The 24,140-nt window shown below is 50.5% G+C and overlaps 4 protein-coding genes across 4 annotated transcripts; 2 read left to right on the top strand and 2 right to left on the bottom strand.

The window, feature by feature from the left end:
- The first annotated feature begins 169 nt into the window (after nucleotides 1–169).
- Nucleotides 170–1,857, top strand: BO88DRAFT_160971 (uncharacterized protein). The gene is made up of 2 exons (XM_025701595.1): nucleotides 170–1,691; nucleotides 1,816–1,857. The coding sequence occupies exon 1, from the start codon at nucleotides 323–325 to the stop codon at nucleotides 1,571–1,573; it is 1,251 nt and encodes a 416-aa protein (XP_025558507.1). The 5' UTR covers nucleotides 170–322; the 3' UTR covers nucleotides 1,574–1,691; nucleotides 1,816–1,857.
- BO88DRAFT_408362 (putative alpha/beta hydrolase) lies at nucleotides 1,727–3,867 on the bottom strand. Its single transcript, XM_025707690.1, has 2 exons — nucleotides 3,605–3,867; nucleotides 1,727–3,537 (listed from the first exon to the last, which is right to left on the bottom strand). The coding sequence occupies exons 1-2, from the start codon at nucleotides 3,770–3,772 to the stop codon at nucleotides 2,017–2,019; spliced, it is 1,689 nt and encodes a 562-aa protein (XP_025558506.1). The 5' UTR covers nucleotides 3,773–3,867; the 3' UTR covers nucleotides 1,727–2,016.
- Nucleotides 3,868–4,546: 679 nt separating this feature from the next.
- BO88DRAFT_160975 (Spo7-like protein) lies at nucleotides 4,547–6,121 on the top strand. Its single transcript, XM_025701596.1, has one exon. The coding sequence runs from the start codon at nucleotides 4,659–4,661 to the stop codon at nucleotides 6,054–6,056; it is 1,398 nt and encodes a 465-aa protein (XP_025558505.1). The 5' UTR covers nucleotides 4,547–4,658; the 3' UTR covers nucleotides 6,057–6,121.
- A 1,148-nt stretch (nucleotides 6,122–7,269) lies between these two features.
- Nucleotides 7,270–23,497, bottom strand: BO88DRAFT_429468 (MCM-domain-containing protein; the record flags this gene model as incomplete). Its single annotated transcript, XM_025709154.1, has 14 exons — nucleotides 7,270–7,306; nucleotides 7,368–9,367; nucleotides 9,476–9,757; nucleotides 9,811–9,916; nucleotides 9,967–10,013; nucleotides 10,285–10,339; nucleotides 18,508–18,629; nucleotides 18,651–18,758; nucleotides 20,084–20,520; nucleotides 20,542–20,572; nucleotides 20,594–21,171; nucleotides 21,247–23,122; nucleotides 23,153–23,292; nucleotides 23,314–23,497. The coding sequence occupies 14 exons, from the start codon at nucleotides 23,495–23,497 to the stop codon at nucleotides 7,270–7,272; spliced, it is 6,003 nt and encodes a 2,000-aa protein (XP_025558504.1).
- Between the last annotated feature and the right edge of the window lie 643 nt (nucleotides 23,498–24,140).

Genomic DNA, 24,140 nt, shown 5'->3' with positions numbered 1-24,140 from the left:
TGATGAATGGAGAGCGAAGCTGTGACGTAAGGAAAAGCCCGCCGATACGAACGCGATACGCGGTGTACTGATGCCTGGGGCAGGCAGCGGATATCGAGCATCACATGCTTCTTCATTGTCCGCTTCTCCGCATTTTAGATCTGGGGATGCAATCATGATTGCTATGTACCCTGCATGGACACTGCAGAACTATTCCTTCCTACTATAATCATGCCACTTGCTTCTCATATATCTAGTAAGAAAACAAATATTTCCATGTATTCAACATCCTCCTTCCACCTTCTATAGCCCACTCTATAGCTGCCCTAGTCCCCTCATCTTCATGTCCTCTATCTCCGCCTTCTTGACTCTCCCCCTCCTCACTCTCTTCTCCCTCCCTCTCGCCCTGTTCGCATGCTTCACCACCTTCCTTTCCATCGTATTTCTTCTCCTCCGCTTCTCTGTCATCTATATCGAACTATGTCTTGCCATAATCACAAACTACTTTGTCATCCCAACAGCCGCCAACACCTCCCTCCTCAACTTCTCCGCATCTGAGCCCACCACTCCAGCAGCCTCCATAACGCCCAAGCGTCGCTCCGTCGACCACAGCTTAAACAACGGACTCCTCACTGCCCTCGCAACTTATCGTCCAAGTCCCAATGCTCCTCGCCGAACGAACAGTTTGACCACTACAACCTCCACCTCCTCAACCCAAGACACCAGCACTGTTCCACTGTATCGCAAAGATGAACCTCCAAGAAACACACCCCCACGCCATTCTGCCCCCTCTGCCCTCCTAACCCTCATCAGTGGCGACGAAGGCCGCGACTTCGAAGGTCTAGGTGGCTGGCGCTGTGCAACCACAACAGCAGCAGCAACCACAGCAACAACAACCACCACCACTGCCACAACGACAAGATACCCAGGCCATCATCTCCTCTCAGACACCGCCTCCCCCTCACCAAATCTCACCACCAACGATAACGACGAAAGAGCATGGCTATCCATCAACGAGCGACTAGAACTTCCTTCTCAGCCACTACTCCCAATCCGAAACAACAGCAACAGCAGCAGCACCAACAGTGAACCCTTCGAAACCCTCCCCTGGAGACATCGACAAATGGCTTCAACCAGCCCTCCCCCCGGAGGCAACAGTAACATCACCCGCCATCACCATCGCTCCGCAACCACCTCCTTACTATCCACTAGCCTGTCCCCGAAATCCTCACTGCCGGATGCTCTAGATCATCCGCAACGTAGGGCTACCTCACCACCACTATCACAGCAGCAAAATAGCAGAAACACGCTCTTCTGCACGCCCTCGCCCACAGAGAGGTTCCCAAGTGCATCGATACCTCGAGTATCGAGCCCTACTGATGGATCAGGGGGATATTTCTCCTTCCGACCCGGTAGCACGAGCAGCACGAGCGGGTCAACGACACCAGGTGAAGAGCGACGATCGCCGAGGCCATCGGCCAAGTCTATGGTGCATTACCCGGCTGGCGTGAGATATCGGAGGAGGAGTATGTCGGGGCCGAATAGTGGGGTGAAGTTGACCAGGGCGTCGTCGGGGGCGGAGCGGGCGTTATAGTTTCTTAGCATCATCTCGGTCATGCTCATGTTCACGCTCATTTGGTGGCGTTGTTTCGTGGGATATGTCTGGATAATGTGCTATCTAATTAAATATTTTCCGGCTGGATATGACAGGGGTAATTCTCCATTTTCCTAGCGATTTACTGATCATGGCACACGAATCTTATATTTTCTATACTTCAATGCTATTTTCCCATCACATTCCTACTTCTACCGTTAAGGTATTTACATTCCACGTAGTCCATGATCGACAGATACCCTTTGAGACATCGCCCGATCTATGAAGAATCGAACCCATCATGTATTTACTGATTCCAGAAGAAAACAAAAGAACAAATCCCGCTATTTAGTGACCCAACACATCATGAACACCTCTTGAAACAAAAAATGAAAATTCTGACCTTTTGTTGGTCAGACTAGACTGTATAGTAATGCAGAGCTCTATGAAGATCGATTAGCTCTCTCCTTCTCAGCCACCTGCTCCATCTCAGCCAAGACGATCCGGTTGAATTCTTCCCATCCGTCCAGATAAATATGATGGCCTGCCCTCTTGATGATAACCACCTTGGCCGAGCCATTGTCTGTTTCGCGTTCCTCTACCGTCGCGTTCTGCAAGATACGCTCCTTCTCTTGATCGAGCTTAGCCTTCGCGGCTATTCCGCCCTTTACGTCCATCCAGTCGTGGTCGCCATACATGAAGATGATGGGGAGACCGTTTTCGCGCTTAGGTGTCGTTGAGGGGGCGGAGTTGGTAGAGGATGATTCTGTATTAGATTGGGAGGTGGTCGTTGTAGCTGCGGCCTTTGCAGACTCGAGGACAGCAGATGCGGGGGACGGGTTTTGCTGGATGTATTGACGACCGACGCCCTCGATGCGGCGGATTAGCGGGCTGCGGGCGAATGCGCCCGGAGCGAGAATGTACGATAGAGCGTATTCGCCGCTGCCGCGCATGCTGAAGATCGAATACGAGTAGTCGTGCAGAGACTTGGCCTCCTCTGCCGGCAGATGGGAGAAGCGTCGGGATGTCCACCCGGAGACCAGGCGCGGACCGAGCGGTCCCGCCCATCGCACCAAACTAAAGGGTGAGATGTTGGCATCCCAGAGGTAGGCGAACCACTTGGGAACCATGCGCCGGGGCGGCTGGTCCGGGGAAGCACCACTATTTGTAGGGGAACCCTTCAGCAGAATATTGTTGTCGCCTTTCTGAAGCTCAGTGGGGGGAACCGAAGAGGCGGATTCGGCGATATTGCGCTGGTTCTGGGTGAGCTCATTCGCCATAGTCGACTCGTTTGGTGCAGGCATTTCAGCCCGCACAGCATATGGATCCTCTGGAATTCCTACGGGGGAAGCTAGAATAAGCTTGTTGAGTCGCCCCGGATATTTGAGAGCGTATGCCACGGCCATGTAGCCTCCCAAACTATGACCGAGGAGGGTGAAACGGTCGATGTTGCGCTTGACTCGCCATTCTTCCAGCGCGTCCACGAACCATGCCTCTGCCTCTTCGATGGCCTGCTCACGCTCCTTCGCTTTGATGCGAAAGGGCGGTCGCGTGCTGCGGCCCATGCCCAGGAGGTCCAGCGCATGGAGTTGCCACCCTTTCAGGCGACTAAGCGGCTCGAAATTTTTATAGAAAAACCCCAGACCGGCACCGTATCCATGAAGCATGACCAGATGCTGATCTGCTTCTTCACCAATCCGCTCGACTGAGAACTCGTTCAGAGCCCGATTTTTCCCGCTCAGCTCCACCATGCTGGAGCGCCACATTCGAGGGCCGTACGGGTCATTGGTAGAACTGGCTGATACCTCGCCCTGTTGGGTTTGATCGGCGGACTGGAGACTGCCTGTGCCTCCGGAAACATTGCTCGTTTTACCGGTCTGTAGGTGGGTTGGGGGTTGATGCTGGAGATAAGGGAGGTGGGAAAGAACTCTGTGTTCGGCTGTGGCGGCGGGTAAAGACGCCCACTGGAAGAAAACCCAGTCTCAGTCACCCATGCGACAATTGACTTTGTTCCTCAGTAAAGAAACGTACCCATTGACTAAAGCCTTCCCTGTAGCCTAGGGGAAACCAGGCCAAGGGGGGAGGCGTTGCGCTGGCTCCGCGCGCTGCATGTGGCGTACTCTCTCGGCCAGAAGCCACGGGTTCCTGGCTGCGGCCGCGGAACTGGCCGCTGGGCGAGTTGAGCGACTCGGAGGCCATCGTAGATGTAGACGACGAGCGTCTAGATTCCGTCGGTCGGGTAGAAGAGGAGATGTATCGAGCGCTTTCAAACGAGGTCCAGGAACGTGAGACTGGGACCTGAAAAGAAAGCGAGGGGAATCGCGCGATCGACACTTTGTCGCTAAGAAAGACGGAGTGACAGAGGGAAAAGCTCTGTCACTCTCTCGACTGCAACGGAGAAGAAGGGGGTATTTAAAGACAGCGAGTGGAAAATAGATTAAGTTCTGTTTTTAGGGAGGCGCAGTGGAGAGAGTAAGAAACAAGTCAGTGGAACAAAACGAGAAACGGTTGAGGACAACGCCTAAGACCGTTAACCCCGATCCGAGATGGAGTTAAAGAATAGTTTTGAGGGTTAGGCAACCAGAGATGATGACGCTGAAGATAATAAATGAGTCAGCAGTACCTAACCTGCACATTTAAAGAACCTGATGGTGAAAGACAGCGTATACATACATATACAAAAGAGAGGCAGTAGATTGAAACAGAAGAGGGGAAAGAGGAGAAGGCCGAAAGTTGAGAAAAGGAACAGCTGAAATGTCCAGCGGAAGTGGAGCCTCAACCAAGTGTTGGCCGATGGAATGAATGGATGACGATGCTTCACTCTTTCTTGTCCTCTCCTTCTCCCTCTCCCTCTCCCCATACCTTTTTCCTGTCTCTCTCACAACTCCTTCTTTTTTTCCATGCGATGAGATAGCGCTGGGCCGCAAAGGCCAAAAATCCACCTCCGTGTTATTGAATTTTCCCCTGCGATCTGAGCCTCGGAGCTTAATTCTGGTCCATCTATTCTTTTCCGTTCAGACGAACCCGATCTCCCTGGCCCTTCCTCGTCTTTCCACTTTCTCTGGCTTCCACTCCAGAGCTCACCATGGCCTCAGCAAGCCTAGACCAACTGGTCAAGGGTTCTCCAGCACCCAATAATCGCCTTGCATCTTCTGCGACATCCTCCTCCGAATCATTGGCGCCTGCATTTCACTCCCAAGCTCCCTCTAACGATCCCTCTTCCCCGCCACGGTCGTCAACTCCCGATCCACTGTCGACCCTCCCCTCTTCCCCACCCCAGATATACCTCAATCTCCTCATTCTCGAGAGCTCTCTGCGAGCTCAATACCTGGCTCTCCGGGAACGCCGCCGACAAAATACCTTTTTCCTTCTCTTGCTTGCCGCCTGGATCGCCTACTTTGCCTACGCGCTCTTTCTCCGCCCGCGCGAAGATGGCCGCGGTGTCGGAGGATCGGTCTATTGGGTAGTCGAAATGGGAGAAAAGGTCGCCCTGATGGGTGGTGTGGTCACTGCGCTCCTGGTCTGGGGAACCGGGCAATGGGAACGGGGAGTTCGTTGGCCGCGGCGCTGGCTCGCCGTAGCCAACCGCGGCCTCCGCACCATGAACACCAAGATCGTGGTCATCCGAGGTCCCTGGTGGCAGGAACTGTTCTCCTACCTCTCTTTTCTCTTTCCCTTCTCTGCACCCTTTTTCCCGTCCCCCGTGGGCGATTTCCACTACGTCGAGCGCCCTGCGTCCGAAAGACGTGGTAGTCGGCAGCACTACCAGCAGTACTACAACCACGACGCGGAATCAGGTCTGGTACAGGAAGACCTCAGCCCGGGAGGGGACTACATTCGACTTCTCCTACTGCCGAAGTCATTCTCGCCCGAGTTTCGCGAGAATTGGGATGAATACCGCAGCGAGTTCTGGGATAAGGAGAATGATCGTCGTGCTCAGCTGCGCCAGAAGTTGCGCCAAAGGGAGCGTCAGCTCGCCCAGCAGGACGGCGGCTGGTTCTGGTGGTTCGGATTGAGTTGGAAGGCGTCGCAACGCCGACGAGTCGCTGCCGCAACGATCAGCCGACCCGGCGATGCTGACAAGATCCCACATCGTCCCACCCATCACCACCACCATTCGTCCAGTATCTCAAAGCTCGTCCATGAATCCAAGTCGCCCTTGCGACGCGGTGGACCACGCTCCGAATCCCACTCCCGCACGCCATCGCGCAGCACTACCCCCGTTGACACTGACGACCGACCCCCGTCCAGGTCATCCGTCAGTGGCCGTCCCCGCCGCGGAAGCACAAGTCCAAGCACAGAACAACAGATCCAACAATCACGAAAGAAGAAGGCATCCAAAGCCGCCACTCGTGGTCTGTCGCCTTTGACGCAGGCCCAAATCCGAGAGGGCGTGCGCACCCCATCCTTTTCATCCGACGATTCCTCCTTTATGGGCACACCTAGCGAAAAAGAGAAACCCAAAGAAGACGGTGCTGAATAGAAATTTCCCCCGGTCCTTGGTCTTCCAAACCAACACCAATTCTGGTCTAATCTGCCAATCATCCCCCGTTTGTCCATTGCCAATATTATACCCTCTGAATTGCACACTACACACAAACACATACAAATACTATCTCATCTCGATGTACTTACCGCCGTCGTAGGGTGTGTGTCGAAATAAAGCTCTTCTCTTCTCTTCTCCCTCCCCTTTTTCTGCATTGCCGATTTCTGCTTTATACATTTCGGTGTTTCCGTTTTCTACCCCATCTCCAATTCGATTCCTTCTCTTTTTAATACCCCTCATATTCTATCCATCTTTACTTTACTTTTCCCGTTTTTGGCGTCAGAGGGTATGGTATAACTATGCGACTGAACTTACGTCCCTTAGTCAGTGACGTGACTGAAATCTTCCACGTCGCATCACATGGCTTCCATTTCCTAAAAGGATTCGAAGAAAGATTAGATCAGAATCAGGATTAGCCCTTGGTCTGGATAGTATATACGCATGCATATATGAGAATCTTTTTCCCTTTGATCTACTATCTTTTGTGTATCCGAGGTATATGATACATGCACTTCTATGTAGTAATTAGTACTATACAGTAGAAGTAACATGAGCAGCGGACAGACTAGACTAGCCTAAGTAGTTAAGGCGAACTCAAATCCAGGCTGGTTCCTGCGCCTCGGACGTAAGGGATATGCAAGCATGCAAGATAAAGGGGCGAACTAGACTAGTGGTAGCGGAAAAAGCAATGAAAGGGATGGAAGGACTAGGGGAGGGGTTGAAAAAGGAAGTATGGCTTAGTACTCCGTAGTCTATCTACTATCTGAGTTTAGTCTCTCAAGAACCTTATTCCGGTCTATCATATCATGTCATATTAATGTATATCAGGAAGCCCTAAAGTCCGGGCTTGGGTAGATGGTTGATTTGTAGACATTGATTTGTGAAGTATGTGATGGACGGCATTCCGATTAACAAGAGATGCATGCACATGGAGGAAGAAGTGGAAAATTAGAAGCCAAGTAATATAGATGATGAGTTTCCGAGACGCCAAACTATCCGTAACAACAGGTTATATGTAATCAGGCAACAGAGAAAAAATAATGTAAATAAATCATGCGCGTGATTCAGCCGTCAGGTAGGTATCCATCCCATTTCTCTAGGTCGTATAACGTTGTAAGATGAGTTTCAGTAGTTTTTTGTTTGTTTTTTATTAGATTCTGTAGACGGTTTCGTCATCCTCAAGGTACCTATTTTAGAAATTCGTTAGTACTTGTGTTATGTGATCAAGGAAAGGGCTAGTGGGCATACATTAATTCGTTCCTCTCGTTCATAGCCCTCAGGGCCTGGATAGCTTCCCCGCGCTGGAAGACGTGCGATTCGCCGAGGGAAGGCGTGCTGCGCAGCGCAGTGTTCACAGCTCCGATAAGCGATTCGACGTCGGCGGTGTCACCGTGGGTGAACAGTCGTGTGCCCATCAGAGGACCCAGTGCTTGCCTGAAGACCGTCAAGCGAGCGGGCTGGATCGGCTCAGATGAAGCAGTCGTATTCTGCGACTGCGAGTTGTCTGTCTGGGACTCGACCAGCTGTGACGCGGGTCGAGATGAAGCCACAGACATCCGGGACTGGCTTTGTGTTTGTGTCTGTGTGCGGGATGTTTGGCTAGAGCGGAGTCGTTGACCGCGGGGACTAGAATTGTACAAGCCATCGCCATCCTCGGAGACAGCATCTCCGTCCGCATCCATCTCTGTGTCCTCGTTGGTGGCCGAACGAGCGTTGGCTGCACGGGATCGGAGACCGCCTCTCCTGGATGATCTGGGGGTGGCGCTGGATGTTTGCGCAGGAGTGTTATCGTCGTCAGAGTCAGAGTCGCTACTGTCTGAATCTTCGTCAAACGAAGCGACCTTTCTCCTCTTGCGGCGCTCATCTTCAACGATTTCCTTGAACATGGCGAACCGGAGGATAGACTCTGCGACCTTGGCATCGCGCTCCTCGACTCTGTTCGAGAGGCGTGACTTGGCGTGGGCCGTGGATAGACGGATCAAGGTTTCCAAGGTACGAGCAGTAATGGGCGATGTTCTGCGTTGGTTACCAGACAGTTCGTCGTTTCTCAGAGCGGAATATGTTGCGACAATGTGGTCGGCGGCACCCTTGGTCAAGACGGGCTTGACACGAGACTTGGCGTACTGAATGTATTTTTTGATGAAGGGAATGCTCAAGATTTCAATGTTCTTGCTCTTGGAACGGCTCATGTGGGCCATGCCGGCGTGAAGCATGACATTGAACTTCTCGTAAACATCTGTAGGCTGGTTCGAGTCCTGCGTATCCTCGAGGCCGACACCAAGAGTTTGGTGAAGCTGTTCGCGGACAGGCGCACCCTCCTCAGTGCCGGGCTGGCGGTAGCGGTGCATACGGAGGACGTGCTCTGACACCATTCTGTCCCTGGAATCCTCAATGTCATCGGTCACGACGAAGAGCAAATCGAAACGCGACAATAGAGAATCCGGAAGGGCAATGTTCTTGTGGGGGTCTTTGTGGGGGTCGTATTGTCCGTAGATCGGATTGGCGGCGGCCAGGACACTGCACCGGGCGTTCAAGCTCGTGTGAATACCGGCCTTCGCAATGGTGACGGTCTGCTGCTCCATGACTTCGTGGATAGCCACACGATCAACATCGCTCATCTTGTCGAACTCATCAATACAGACCACACCGCGATCACCCAGAACCATGGCACCAGCTTCAAGTCTCCGCTCGCCAGTTTCCTTGTCAGACGTGACGGCAGCCGTAAGACCGACACCGGAAGATCCTCGACCTGTCGTGGCAATCGCAAGCGGGGCGGTGTTCAAAACGAAACGAAGCAGTTGAGACTTGGCGGTCGAAGGGTCACCGACCATGAGAATGTTGATATCACCACGCAAATGAGTGCCGTTGTCCAGGTTCTTCTCCATACCACCGAGCAGCATGAGCAGGATGGCCTTCTTGATGTAATCATGTCCGTAGATACTGGGTGCGAGCGAGTGCGACAAGAGTTCAAAAACGCCCTTCTTCTTGGAGACCTTATTGATGTTGCGGATGTCGGTGTCGGTAATGGTGGCCTGTGCGATTCCTCCACCGGACTTTGAAGACAGTTGGATAATGTTATTCGCAAGGACAAGCGTGCGGAATGTAGCAGACGTAGACGAAGCGTTTCTGTTACCCAGAGAGCGGTAAACTCCGACCAACTGGATTCTGTCTCCGGGCTTAGCGCGGTCAACCAGATCATCGTCAACAATCACATCCACACTCCGAGGCAGCTGGCCAGCCGGGGCTCTCTCGGGCATTTCTTGGATCGAAATAGTCTGGTGGTCCATATACGTGGAGAAACCGTATTCTGTGACAAGCTAATATGACGAAACGTATAAGCCTCAGGATGTCGATACTGTATTAGATGAACATACCGGATTCTTGTCCTCATCTTCCTGGGGGTAGATGCTCATGCTCGTGGCACCACTAGCGGTCATTGTCGCATCGATGTACTTTCTTGTAAGGAACTTCTGACCGCGCTCGCTCCAATGCACACTCTGAATGATCTTGGGTCGGACCAAGGAGCATTTTGTGACAATACCCTCCAGGGAGATCATTCGGTTCAGGTGTGAGGAACCGAGCGTCCTAGGGTTACAGGAATATTCTCCGAATGCGCCAACAAAGCCACAATGGTAGTTCTATATACTGTTAGAAACCATAGAGCATCATGGAGGTGCCTTTCATTTCATACCACATCGTCTCCCGTTTCCCTCGATGGCCTATTCGGCAAAGTCTTGATAATCTCTTTAAGGGCCTTTTCGAAGGCATCGGAGTATTCATATGGCGACGTGAGAAGGCTGTATGCGATTAGCCAGAGCGCCTGTATGAGGAAGCGATTATTTCTTACCCATCGGCCATCTCACGGTTATGCGCTCGGATCTCATCGATGCTAACCTGCGCAACGTATGGCATTAGCTTCCGGAACCCATATGCTATGTCCAATGTATGAGGTTATATGCATACTATCAATCGACGCAATCCCCGATTCAACATCAACAGAATATCGGCCCGGTAACTAGTAACTGGTTAGCGTCTGCCATGGCGTGGTCATCCATAGTTGTTGAATGTAGGTTGGTGAGCAACGGACCTGCGCGCTCTCGCATCACCTATATTAGAACCAAGTTAGCCTATTGCATTCAATTGCAGCAAGTCTTTCCGGGCTTACTGGGGTCAAGAAACTCGACGGCGGCACGCACTCGATCCTGTGCGGCGTCGTCAAACTGTCCCTCCATGGCGGCGGACTTTCCCACGGACTGCTAGTAAGAAGAAAATAAGGGGTATCAGGGGAGAATTGGCAATGAAGCGTGAAAACAGAAAACAGCTAGAAGGGTGGGGTCCAGTGGGAGAAAAGCAAGCGGGGAGAAATGTCGAGGTGATTTTTGATGCTCGTTGATGGGGAAGAAAGGGTGGGTTGCCGGGAGGATCTTTCAGGTTGCCATACGCGACAGCTCAATCGGGTAATATTGGAGCGCGTCCGCCAAAAGGACGCGTGCTACCGTGTCAGTGTATTAGATGAGTCAGCCATACATAATGCATGCATATAATACAAGCATACTAGGACTTGGGCTCTAGGAATAAACTACTCCGTACAACAGCAGTAGTAATACCTTGTATGTTCCTCCTAATATCTATCATTTACTTCCAAATCATTTGGATCTATTTACATGAAAAACATCTCTCAAGCCTCATCCACAGCGCTACAATCATAAAGCACTCCTAAAGGAACTGCAGCTTCCGAATGATTATAGCCCAAGTTCAACGCCATTATCTGTCCCACGGCGACCCCATAGTAAGTAGCAAAGTCTTGTAGAGTACCATAGCCCAGAGTAAACTGTGTCATGGTACATGCAGTATTGTCACAGATGGGAATCTTCACTGTCTCGCCCGTCTGTAGGACATCATAAGGGCCAGGGTTCAAGGCGGCAATATACCCAGTTTGAGCGGTCTGATTGATGACGGACTCGACCGTGATGTTAAATCGTTCGTTGGCAATCTTCTGAATGGTGTCTCCAGGCATGATCGTATACACGTGTGGTCCACTATCGATACAAGTGCTGGTGGCCTCGGTGTTGTTGGTGCTGAAGCAACTCAGATCATCTGGGAAGGTCGGCTGAGCAGGAATGCGAAGCACCTCGCCAGCATAGATGAAATTGGGATCAGCGAGGATATTCAACCGGGCAAGGTCACAGGTTCCCACGCCGTATTTGGCGGCAATGGCCGACAAAGTGTCGTTCTCTTGAACAGTATAGGTCTCGTTCAAGGTGGTAATACCTAGGTTTATCACAGTCCCCGTGGTTGGGAGGGCTGTAGGTAGTGTGAAGAGTAAGTGTATGAAATTGAATTGAGACAGAAAAGGTAACGGACCATCGTAATTGGATGCTGGAAGGGCGGCAGCCACTGCTGACAGGCTGAGAAGTGTAGCAACGAGCATGGTTTTGAACTCTAGCGCTCCAACTTGTTCTTAGATGAAATGGGTTGACCTACAACTCTGAGTCCTCTGGTGAGTAGAGTCTCCCTTTATATAGACCAGGAAACCACCTCTGAGTCAGAAAGTTCCCAATCTGCCAATATCTCGGAATCAACCCACTACAAGGCCAAAGACATCACTATCCAGATTTGGCGTCTATGACCGACTCGAGATAGCCGTGCTCCGCAATACCTTGATTATTGGGCACCTTTCTCGCTTTTTCTTACTCGGACTAGCATAGCTTCAACACTAAATGCAAGCGGACTGAAGCCATAGCATGGAATGTCGAGAGTCGTGCCATTCCCACATACCCCAGAGCATGGATGTCATGCGGGGACTTCCCCACAATGACCGGAGGAACTATCGGACAAATGGAAATTCTCCAGCCCCATCCGGAGCATGGATGAGTGTGACCTAGTGTAGATACTAGATAGTGTAGTGGTGTTGGTAATTGTGCGACTGGATGTTTCGGGGGTCGGAGGCAATTGTAACATCCGATCTCCGTCGGCTTTGGGATAAGGCTTGTCCTTGACTGGGCTTAGCCAAGCAAGATTCTTTCATGAGAGCCAAGCTAATGGTGCGTCTGATGTCACACATGCAAGTGACATCCAAGAACTTCCATCAAGGCGGCCTCAAGACCAAGTTAGCAGTTGTAATCTGATAGGAAGATAGGTTATATGTGCTGAGATTGAAGAAGAGAATAGGTAGCAAGGTCGGATCTTTCACAGTTCTTATATTACAAATTGAAACGAAGTGATTTGAATGGATAACATGCGTATTCTCAATCGCCGTTCCTTACGAAGTTGGATCCGGTCCTAGAAAACCCCAGAACACGCACATGTCATCCTTGGCTACCTCTTCGTTTGGCTCCTTAATAGATAGGCGTAAGGTAAGCGCTCAACTTCCAGAGCATGGCCTGGATAGAGGTTGCGTTCTGTTCGCAGATCATGGTGTTGTTGTCAGTCCAGTAGGGGCGCGACGGCCAAGTGCAAAGCTCTTGGACCTCGCCCGCATGCTCTCCAGAAGAAACGGTGGCATTGATTGTGGTGGGCACCACACCTTCTTCCACCCACTTGACCATGTGGGCAAAATTGTCCCGAGGGAAGCCAGCATTGGGTTGCTCATCGTTGGTTGCGCAGTGGGCTGCACCAGGGACAAGATAGAACCGATACCAGTCGTTGAGTTTCTCATTACCATCAGCAAAAGAGAGGTCGGGATACATGATCTTGCGAACCGATTCATGATAGTGAATAGATCCGGTCGGGGGCACACTACTATCGGCCTCCCCGTGGTAGTGAAGCAGACGGCCTCCCTTGGAGTGAAACGGGGTTAGGTCAGGAAGCGTGGTCTGAAGAGAGTCCATGTATTTGGTCATTCCTTCGATCATCCATGCCTTCAGGTCATCGTTGGTGACTCCCCACATGTCCATTTCTGTGACATTTTGCCAGTTTAAAAACTTGGTAATCCATTCTCCGTTGGAGTTAGGAGAAGTGATCGTCCAAGAATCCGTGGTGCTGTCGTAGACAGTGGTGTCTCCAAAACCGGCAGTAGGCTGGAAAGGAAAGTATACAAGGTCACCATTCGAATCTTTCTGTTGTTTGGGAACCAGGTCAGCAGTCTGAAGGCAAAGGAGCGCAGGTGTTGGGAAATGGTCCATACCAGTCCAGTCAGAAGATCCTCGATCACCTCGATATCCTTGGCATTGATAGTTCCATTCTGCGCGGGAGTGGCAGAGGTCGTCTGTCTCTTGCTCCTCTTTCCGTATCCCAGGCCAAGGCTGCTGGTCGACCCAGCCTCGCAGTAGTAAGATTTACCCAGCATTGAGGAGACGTTGAAATTCTGGAAACAGAGATCGCTACGAGCAACCACCCCGTCAACCTTGCCATCCATGCCATCACAGGCATTGATCGTTGCGTTAACCACCGTATCGAACACGCAAGAAGGCGGATAATAGCCAATGGTCTGAATCTGGATGGGAGGAGCGATGTGGTTCACCTGCTGCTGGCCGTAGCGCATAGCAGGGGCACCCGCAACGATGCCATCGTATAATTCGGGGGCACGCTGGGCTTGACTCATGGCCTCCCGTCCACCTTCAGAGCAACCAATGAAGTAGGTGTACAACTTGGTAGCGTTACTCCCGACGTTGAAGAAGTTATTGGTGAAAGCCTTCCCAATCTGGGTCATCTCGGCGATGGCCTGATATCCCCAGTTGTAGATGGCAGGCCAATTGGCAGTTCCATTTCCGAGAATGACAACATCATCGAAGTCAGTGCCACCCCAGTAAGGGAATCCGCCGTCAGTGTAGCCAGTGGCAGCCCCAAAGGCGACCCCTCCGGCGACATCACCCCCTCCTGAGCCGTTGTTGATCTCATACGCGGATCCACCTGTAGCAAGAAATCTGTTCTGGAATGTGTCTGGGCTCGGCATCCAATACTGGACAACTACGCGGTCATCACCGTTTTGGTGGCTGTAGGCAAAAGATACCTCGCAGAAGTTGATGGTCAAGTCCTCCCAGAAAATGGAATCGGTGAGGGAATAGTTGCGATAAAAACTGGCAGATACAGAGCTGGTATCGATGGTGATTCCAGAAGGAATGTCATCGCTAGCAGTGGGCAGAACGGACGTGACATAGTCGGTCGTGCACACACTGTTCAGCGATGCCGCGGATGCGACACCAGCAAGAATGGCAGCAGCCAGGCTGTACATTGCAAATGAAGAGAAGGGACGGGTCTTTGACCCTAGAAAAAGCGATAGAAGATAGAACAAAGGAAATTGAATGGTTGCAATTGTGGAAACAGAGTAGACAGAACTGAGGTTCACGACATTATTATACCATTGGAACTTACAGTGGTGGCTGAAGCTTTGAACCATTTACTCTTTAGCACAACCAAGGCACTTACGTATGTTTCTAGATACTAATTTCAAGGCCTGCAACATGGGATGTTGATCATTTAGTAGCGTGTCTGGCATAGAAGATTGAGAGTCTCCGTGCCTGCACAAATCCCCGATAATCTTATCTTATCATTAAGCTTAAATGCGAGATTTTGAAGAATCGAAACACTTGACCACCTGTGAGTGGCTGATCAAGTCCCTAAGAGCCGAGATTTCGGGTCAAACACATCGGTCTTCGGTCATTGCCAGTCGGAGATTCGGCTTCACTTTCCTCAATCGGTTGACTTTGCGAGTATCAGGCAGGAGACCCATTCCGCAGACGGTGCGGCAGCTCGGCTTTATGCGATGTAAATAACGTATGCTTAGGGCACTGGTAAGGTTGTGGGGTGAAGAAGTTAAACTATTAGTCTGAATTGCCATTGTGGGGACTCGTTAGTTAGATATGGCAACAATAAACACAACCTTGAATCCGTCCTGGCAAGATAGGAGAGAAGGCCTTTCGAAACTAAGTAGGAGGTTATAGGGAACTGAGATAATACTCTCATCTGCAATTCTCCTCAATTTTTTTAAATACAAGCACAAAGCGGGGCCAATGTATCCCCTTCCAGTACTGCAATCTTTAAGAACAACAACAGCATCCTGATAATGACCACCTACTCATACAGTTCATTTTCCACACCAGCGGGTAAAACGCAATCGCCGTGTGGGTTAGCGACATGAGTCAATTGAACGCCTCGTCGTCAATTTAGAGATCGTCGAGGCACATTTGGGCGGAATGATCAACTTTGCCGGAAATCAGACGTGCAGTTGAGGCACCAGTACTTCCCAGCACCAATGACCAAGCGTATCCAGAACTTTGGGCTACGTCTAGTAGAGCCTCGTTGTTAGAGCGCTGGACAGACCATTTGGTGGCCATGTTTGGGAAATGTGAGCCTCACTGTGTAGGATTCCATGTTGGTGACCCTAGGGAGATTTTGATGTAGTGATAGATGGGAAATTGGTGGTGTATGGGAGAAATATGGGAGATGATACCACTGAGCATGCAGAAGGATATGGATCCGTGTCCTGGTCACTAACGATGGAGTATAGCATTCCGCTGGATTGGTGTGGTCTGAGTTCAAATCTACATAATAGCATAGAACAGGTGCGATCAGCCTTCCAGGATGATTTTGCAGCTACTTATCGACTTCAAAGTCAGCAATCCGAGTTCTAGACAAGCCCTACCATGTGATCCAAAGGCTGACGATTCACTGCTGCTTTGGTATACCATTCACTCAGAAGTGTATATTTTGTCGGTCGTCGGTAGTAACCTGTCTCTTCAACAACAATAGCATTCTGTTACAGACCAGCAAGGTATGTAGAATAAAACAGCACCCCAAGCAGAGTTGAGCCTTCTTCAATCAGAAAGCCCAGGAGGCACACATGGTCAAGATGGAGATGGCATCATCTGGTCATCTTACAGGCGCCGTTATAATCAGTCCATTCCTTGATATGATTCGCAACACTCTGCATCTTGATCCTCTCATTGTGGTGAACTTTGGACTCCTCATAATTGGCATCATAACTTCCCTCCGCTCGACTGGAGATATTGTCTACAACTACGCCGCAAAGACATGTCTGTCAACCGTTCACGTAAAAGTCGATGATCCTCTGTATAACGACATCATCCGCTGGATGGCAGACCATGTATTCCAGCATCGCAATTTCCTCTCCGTTCTAGCGCACACCGCAAACAGTTCCGATGCAAGAAGAACTACAAGGCTTTCACGAATGCAGAAAATCATGCACATTAACGGAACGGCTCCCCCCGGTAAGGAGGATGACAGACGATCGTCAATCGAACTGAAGCCATTCCATGGGTCTCGACTTTTTCGCTTCAACCAGACATGGATTTACTTCTATCATAGATCCAACAGCCTCAATTACTCCAACCCCCTGATGGACAGGGAAGACAATACCCACTTGACCCTACAATGTCTCAGCCTATCCCTCTCACCACTCAAGTCCTTCCTCGAAGAAGTCCGTGCCTACGTATTCTTGCAAGGCCTCCGAATCCACCATCTCAATTTACCGCACCCAACCATTCTATCGGGATATCCGCTGGATGCCCATCGCGACTCGCCCACTCCGAGATATCTCCACCATCATCCTGAACGAGAACAAAAAACAAAGAATCCTCCAGGATATATCCGAATACCTACACCCCAGAACCAGACAATGGTACGCCAACCACGGTATCCCCTATCGACGCGGTTACCTCTTTTCCGGACCTCCAGGCACAGGTAAGACTAGCCTTGCGTCCGCCCTCGCCGGAGTCTTCGGTCTAGACATCTACGTCCTAAGCTTGCGAGATCCAACGATGAAGGAGCCAGGATTTATCCGCATGTTCTCGGCTATCCCGACGCAATGTGTCGTGTTGTTGGAAGATGTTGACGCCGCAGGGCTGAACAGAAATGGACCCATGGTCCCTTCTACCACCAACACAAGTAACAGTACCTACCCAGATGATGTTCCTAAAACACTAGAACAAATGAGAGCACCAGAACCAATCCCATATACGGCAAACGCTTCCGCAATCTCCCTATCCGGTTGACTCAACGCAATCGACGGCGTCTCTTCCCACGAGGGCCGCATCCTGATCATGACAACCAACGCGCCGCAGCAACTAGACCGCGCATTGATTCGCCCGGGACGCGTGGACTTGCATATTCGGTTCGAGCTTCCGTCTCGCGAGGAGCTGAAGAACTTGTTCTTAAGTCTATACAGCTGTGACCGTCAGGGTGATCAGGAAAAGCAAGCGTTCGAGGATGAGAAAGAAAAGCTGGAAATCCTTGCGGAGCAGTTTTCGAAAAATTTGCCTGAGGGTCGGTTCAGTATTGCTGACGTCCAGGGGTTTCTCTTGCAGTATAAACGGGAGCCTGAAAAAGCGTGTGAGAATGTTGTTAGTTGGGTTGAGGAGGAATTGGGTGTTGATGCTGAACGAACTACTAATACTGAGTAAGGCTGTGATAATTGGAAGAGGGGAGGGGCCTTTCAATCTAAAACACATTGCAGTCAATCCTGAGGTGGTTGTTGAAGGGGTAAAAAGCGTTCCTTCAAGGGCCAATAGAATGGTCGCGTTTTGTATTTCCAGAATCTGCTCTGTGCTCGAGGAGTGATAAACCTCGTATCACTATCAAGTAGTTGTTTGTAACAGAGCATAAAAAGAATTCTACTTTATGAGGACTCTAAGGACCAAAGTAGCATATCTTCCTCAAACTAATGTAAAGTTCGCACACGATAATGTCTTGGGACTTCGTGTTTCAGCATATTAATAACAAAACAAGGATGACTGCCTCGCATCTTGAACCAGTTCAACATTTACATCGATCTAACTTGAACTCCTCAGTATCCGGTCGTTGTATCCCTCCATCTGACCCTACTTTAATCTCAGCAATCCACAGCATGTACCGGGTAAACGCTGGGTTCAGCGCTCAACCGCAAATGCCCCCGCCAAGTGCCTCCATGACTGAACTGACAGCAACCCACAGTGGTGCCACTGTTGTGCAGAGTAGTCACACATTTCTCGACAGCGGCCAGGATTGTCTTTTTCTCTGCGGTCGTATCGCAGTTTGACCCCGTCGTCGTCGCCTTATACGCATATCCGAGCACCTTCTCCCCGCTGACATCTGTACCGTAGGTCAAGGTGCACGAGTCTGCGTCCGACTTCGACTTGATGAGACCCGCCAAAAACTCCCAAATTTCAAGCCCGGCCTTGACTGTGAAGATCACGTGGGAGGAGACTTTCGCGGTAGTCACGATTTTCTGGATGGTGATGCCCGTCCGCTTCTCCAAGTCCGTCGTGTCGGATGTGACATTCGCCCATTGCCAGGCATAGTCGGCGTTGATGACCTTCAACGTCGCAGTCATATTGCCAAGACCGTCATCCCAGTCTGCAACGATTGGTGTGGTGATCACATCATATGTTGTTTCATTGTCTCCAGCAACACATGGATCAATAAGCCCGCATGCGAGAACGCCACACAGGACCTTGCTGAGCTTGACCATTCTCCGTCGGTGTAGCGGTGATACAGAGCACAGAGGTCGATTATGAGGAGACAAGTAAGTTGCAGGAGGTTCATGCACACTAAAGAGTGTTTCTTAATCAGTACCTAGTCATAGGGTTAGGGCACATTGGAAGTGACGCTTCCATACCTGGTGATAAGTGCTGGAAAGAATGAGGCAAGGACAGTGAGAGATCTGAGCGATGAGTTGATGAAGAATACAGGAAGTCTCAGTGACTTGGGCCCTTTATATACCTTTTCAGCCTGGAGGACACAAGTCCTGTCAATACTCGCTTGAAAGTCTCTAATCTTCAGAGGTGTATATCAGGAGGCTCTTCAGATGGTTTGTTCACGCTAGCAAAGCAAAGGATCAGCTAGCTAGCTTGATTTGTATAGCAGGATCTGAGGAGAGGATTCCTGCTGTCATCTTTACCAGCGAGGAAAGATAAGAGGAGAGCATTCTCCACCTTATGAAAGGCTGTGTTAATCGAATTTTTCTGCGTTTCTTCTACCTTATACTCACTTAGCTATGTGAGTTGGCCTCAAGGCAATCATGCATGATATTGCAGATCACGATGTTATTGTAGATCATCCAGCCTGTAAATGCCGAAGGAGAAAAAGGAACTGACCTGAGTAGACAAATCTGAAGCGATACACAAGTCCCAGGCTGAAAACCAGACAATCGGAAGGTACGGCCCTGATTACCGATCCGGAAAGAGCTCATATCTCCCTTCTGCCTAAAGATACAGTCTCTAGTCCCAAAGCATGATGATGGCCGGTGAACATGTGCTAGTTTGTTTTTGGTGACGCGGCTTTATGAGTCTAAAAAGGATAAGCTTCTGGTTTGGATGGAAAGACGGAGAAATTCCGGGATAATGGAACAGCCTCAATGGCTACTAGCAGTAGGGCAAGAGTCAGTCCCTAAGGGCAAAGTGGATTAGTTCGATTTGTACGTATAAGCCTCCTTTCTTCATGGATCCCCGCTTTTTGGCCCCCACTGGACTACTTACTCGCATGCTTGAGGAAATACGTAACATGTGAAAGTCAATCTATCTGGGTTATCGACTGGATGACATGCCATCTGCACTTGAGGCTGTTGTTAGCGCTGACATGGAACTATCGCACTTCGCAAAAAATCTTGCTGTCACCTGATGTGGGCTGCAATCAAGTTAGTAGCTCCCTAGAATGATACAGTGAAAGGTAGAGGGAAATCGATGGTGGGTATTCCAGGACTAGTTGACGGTGATTTGCAATTAGGCTCAAAGCAGAATTGAGGGCAAAGAAACCAAGCTGTCACGGAACTCTTCATCAATAGTGTACAATTTCAATAATGATCAGGTGCTATGCTTTGACTATACTACTATACATTCAGATCTCTTTATACATATATACATACTCGCCCAACTTGATCATCACACCCCGTTTGGGGTACATCCTAGAAAATACACTTTAACTCAACGAGTCTCACCCTCGCCTAGAGGGGTTTGTCCCTCGTTTTGGGGCTCATATATGTCCTGTTCTTCGGCATCAGAAACATCTTCTTCTTCTGCCTCCTCTGCGACCCATTCTTCTTCCTCTTCTTCGTTTTCTCCTTCTTCTTCTTCTTCTTCGACCTCCATGTCCTCCTCCATGTCCTCCTCCATGTCCTCCTCCAGATCGTCGAAATCATCCTCATCATCTTCCACGAGACTTTCATCATCCATCAATTCCTCCTTCGTTCCGAGTTCCTTGTCTCTCTCCTCGAGCAGCATCTCGGCCTCCATGTCATATTCATCGGGGTAGTCGAGGGTCTTCCTGAACGGCGAGGGTGCAACATCGGAATCTTGCTCATCATCGTCCAACTCGGAAATACCAACATTGATTGGAGGCTTATCAGTTGGCTCCGAAGTGGCGTCTTGTGCTTCGACTCGAATATTGCTGCTGTCTTGCCCCGCCTTTTCAGCAGTCGGCTCTTTCCGCGACTTAGACCTAGTCAGGCCGCCAACACCAAGAATACCGCCTGTCCATACATAGCGATCACGTCCAAGTTCATCAACCATCTCGCCTTTCTCCTGCCGACGCCGGAGGAGCACACCCTGGAACTTCTCACGGAGGTAAGGAAGTCTAGCAACTGCTGCGATCGTCTTAGGCGCCGCATCGTATATAGCCTGAAGATCCGTGCCTCCCTCGTGAATGCTCCGTTCGCGAAGTCGTCTCAATGCAGCAGCCAGATATACCATGGACACGTATGTGGGCTGCATGAAGTCCGGTTGGATCTTGCTCCAATAGCGCCGGCCCAGTTTGCCCAATACATTAGGTGGCTTTGCCCGTTTAGGGTTCTCCATCGCATCAATGGTTGAAGGCACACCCGGAGGTCGTGCACCATATCCTCGACGAAGATTATCCCACCCAGGGAAGTTGGGCATGAACTTATGTTCAAAGACAGTGAAAGCTTCAATCTGATCAGACAACCTGTCGGAGGACGCAAGCATCTGCACAAAGGTGGACCAATTGAAGGTTGTCATGGAGAAGCCTGCCTCCACATACTTTGCTATGACCTCGGAGATCTTCGAAACCTCGTTTCCATAAGCCAAAGAACGCAGATACAGTGAAAGAGGGCGAGATAGCATGAAGCGGTACGCCGGTAGAATCGGGTCCTTCTTTGTCGTAGCTGACTCGGATGGCGTAGCTTGGGAGTCGTCGGGATTCACCAAGAGCTCGGCATGAGATGGTAAGGGCGGTGTACCTGGGTTGAGTTGACGACTAAGCCACTCATCAATCTCAGGAGAAGTGGGACTAGCTATCTTCAATGCGCGAGTGAAAGCCAGGTTCCAGCATTCTTCCACCTGTTGGTACTGTTCAGCCTTCAAATGCGCGAGCATCAGAGCAGACAGCAAACGAAGAGGCGCGATGTCATGGTAATTCTCTTCGTCAGAGTCTTTGGGTGGATGACTAGCGGTATAGTCATCGAAAAGCCTCCGAGCCGACAGATAAGCCCCCTTCATACCATAGGCAGAAATCATATATTCGTAATAAACAGCAGGGAATCCCTTCCTCGCAGACATCCTACCAGAACCCAGCAACGGGTACTTCGTCGCCAACTTGGTAGAGTGGTAATCTGCTAGAGTCTCTGCGAGAAATTTCTCAGAGTTTTCGAGACGAACATTTGCGTGGTTGCCGACTTGACCACCCTGTGCCAAAAGTTGCAAATCTCGCTGGATCTGACTCTTGAGCACAAGGAGCCTCGAGCCAAGTCCCGGCTGGTTGAATCTGTCTTTGATTTCGCGGAAAATGATGTGCACCATGTCCCGATTGCGGTCCTTCAGATAGCCATACAGGATGACTGCGTAGTGGAATTCAGTGGCGTAAACCCGGCGGCCTCGGTGGAGCGCCCTCAGGATGCGACGGGCAGAATCCGTCTGGCCTATAAGCACAAGACTGAGCATGAGAGCAGAATAGGTCATATCATCGGGCTCCAGTCCTGAGGCATCCATCCGCGAACGTATCCTTGATATAGCTTCCAGATCCATCCGGAAAGCATAATTCCATAGCAAGATATTCCACATTCTTACGCGAGAACCCTTGACGTCGAGGCCGAGGCAAGTCTCCGCAACGTGCTCAGCCATCTCCCACTCCGAATTATTGCAATAAGCCTCCACAACTGTGTCAATCATGGGGGCGGTTATCTGCACGTTATGTTGTTGGGCTAGACTGAGCAGATCACGGACATGAGTGACATCGCCTCGGTTAGCACACAGACCCATCATTATACCAAAGGTGTGCGAGCTGGGCTCAACACCCTCTTCCATCATCTTCTTGAACATGGTGAAGGTCCCTGAAAGATCTCCCGCTTTGGAATAAGCTGTGAGCAGGATGTTCCAACATATGTCATTCGGTTGAAGGTTAAACTCCTCCGAAATTCTTCGGAACTGACGCGTGGTCTGTTCAACATCGCCAATTCTGGCGTAGACATAGAGAAGCGGAGCCACAAGTTTGCGGCTTCGCGGCTTTCCGTGGTCCGAAAGGAATCTGTCGAATACATGCCGGACATTATCCACATCACCGGCTCTCGAAAAAACAATAAGCGCCTGCCTGTAGACGTCCTCTGTCGGTTTGCGATGGAAGTGGGAAATCTCATCGAGGAAGTATAAGATACCGGTCGTGATCTCGAAAGAAGCGAGACGCTTCAACAGCTTAGCCAGAAGCTTTCGGGGTGGAGTTTCTTCCTCCATCTGCCAACGGAAATTCCGATAAACCACGATAGATCGAACAAACGTCGATCGGTGCTCTGATTCTTGAAGGGTGTTGATAAGATCAAGATAATTCCGCGAAGTGATCAAGTCCAGATGGTTGAACTTTTGCAGTAGTGCTAGAAGGGTCTCCGTCGCAGTAGCTTCGGCAAACTCCGTGCTAGAGAATACATTATTGAGTATGAAGCGAGCAGCAAGACGTACTGGACTGTTGAGACTCTGATCTTGTAAGTAATCAGCAAGTGCTAACAAAGGCTTATGCACGGTAGACACCTGTAGCCAAGGGGCGACAGTGTGCCACAGCGACTTGTCGCCCAACGGCCTCGATCTCCAAATATCTTGCACATAATCCCATTGTTCAGAGTTCACAAACTGTGCAAAACAGTATGCCCAACATAAGACGCCACGGTTGTAGGAGATTGCTTCCTGACATATCCCATCCACATCCGAAAGATTCCCTGTGGTAATACATGACTTGGTCATGTGCAGATAATCCTCAGAAGTTCGGGACTCGATAGACAGGGAGTTGAGAAGTCGCCTGGCTCTTCTGTTATCAACGTCACGATCAGAGCTGCCTAGTCTCGCCAGCAATGCAGAAGTCAGGTCGAGAGGGTGACCAGCCTTTGAGAAAAGGCTCCATAATTTATCGGAATCTTCGATCTCCTCCTTATCCAATAATGCCCTAAGTTCGGTCTTGGCAGTGTCGCGGTCCTCATCGGCAATTATTTCAGCAGATTCGTCAAGCATGTGAGCCTCAGCGTCCACCCTGTGGTCTAGGCTAACAGCCTCTGACGAGTAGTTCCTGGAAACGCCAGGGACGGCCTTCCTTCTCCGTCGCGGGACAATCCTTCTTGGCGAACGTATCAAGCATGTCGCTATAAACTCCTGTGTGCGAGGGGGATAGAGAAACTCGAGAACGGGGGCCCGCGGGTCCGTGGCTGTCCTTCCGGTTGTCGAGGTGGCGGTTGAAGTATTCGACGCGGATCTTTGCGGTGCCTGCAGGAAAACCAAAAGCTCCGCCCCCGGGCTACTGAACTGCCCAAGAGTTGAATAGATCGACCCCCGACCTCGAATGGCGCCATTGGGATCCCGGAAGAAACGCCGTCCCGCGTTCTCAAGACATCCGGCAGCCCGTTCCAGCATTACCTCGAGAAATTGCGGTGCCAAACCCTGAATTTCACCGAAACTTGACTGCGATGCATAACATATCGGGATCAAACTGTATTCGATGCCAATTGAGGTCAGCGAGCTGGGCATGCAGGAATGTGCAGGGTGCTAAGGGAGTCAGGCCATACCACGCAAAGCAATCTTGTGCACGAAGCTCACAGCCTGCCGTTAGATGGCTGCTCCTCCTGGAGAGATTTAAGAGAGGATCCGGCTTCAGAGAAGA

The sequence above is a fragment of the Aspergillus vadensis genome (assembly GCF_003184925.1).
Source record: "Aspergillus vadensis CBS 113365 unplaced genomic scaffold BO88scaffold_29, whole genome shotgun sequence".
NCBI lineage: Eukaryota > Fungi > Ascomycota > Eurotiomycetes > Eurotiales > Aspergillaceae > Aspergillus > Aspergillus vadensis.
The sequence above is the reverse complement of the archived record's forward strand: the minus strand, read 5'-3'. Positions and strand labels throughout refer to the sequence as shown.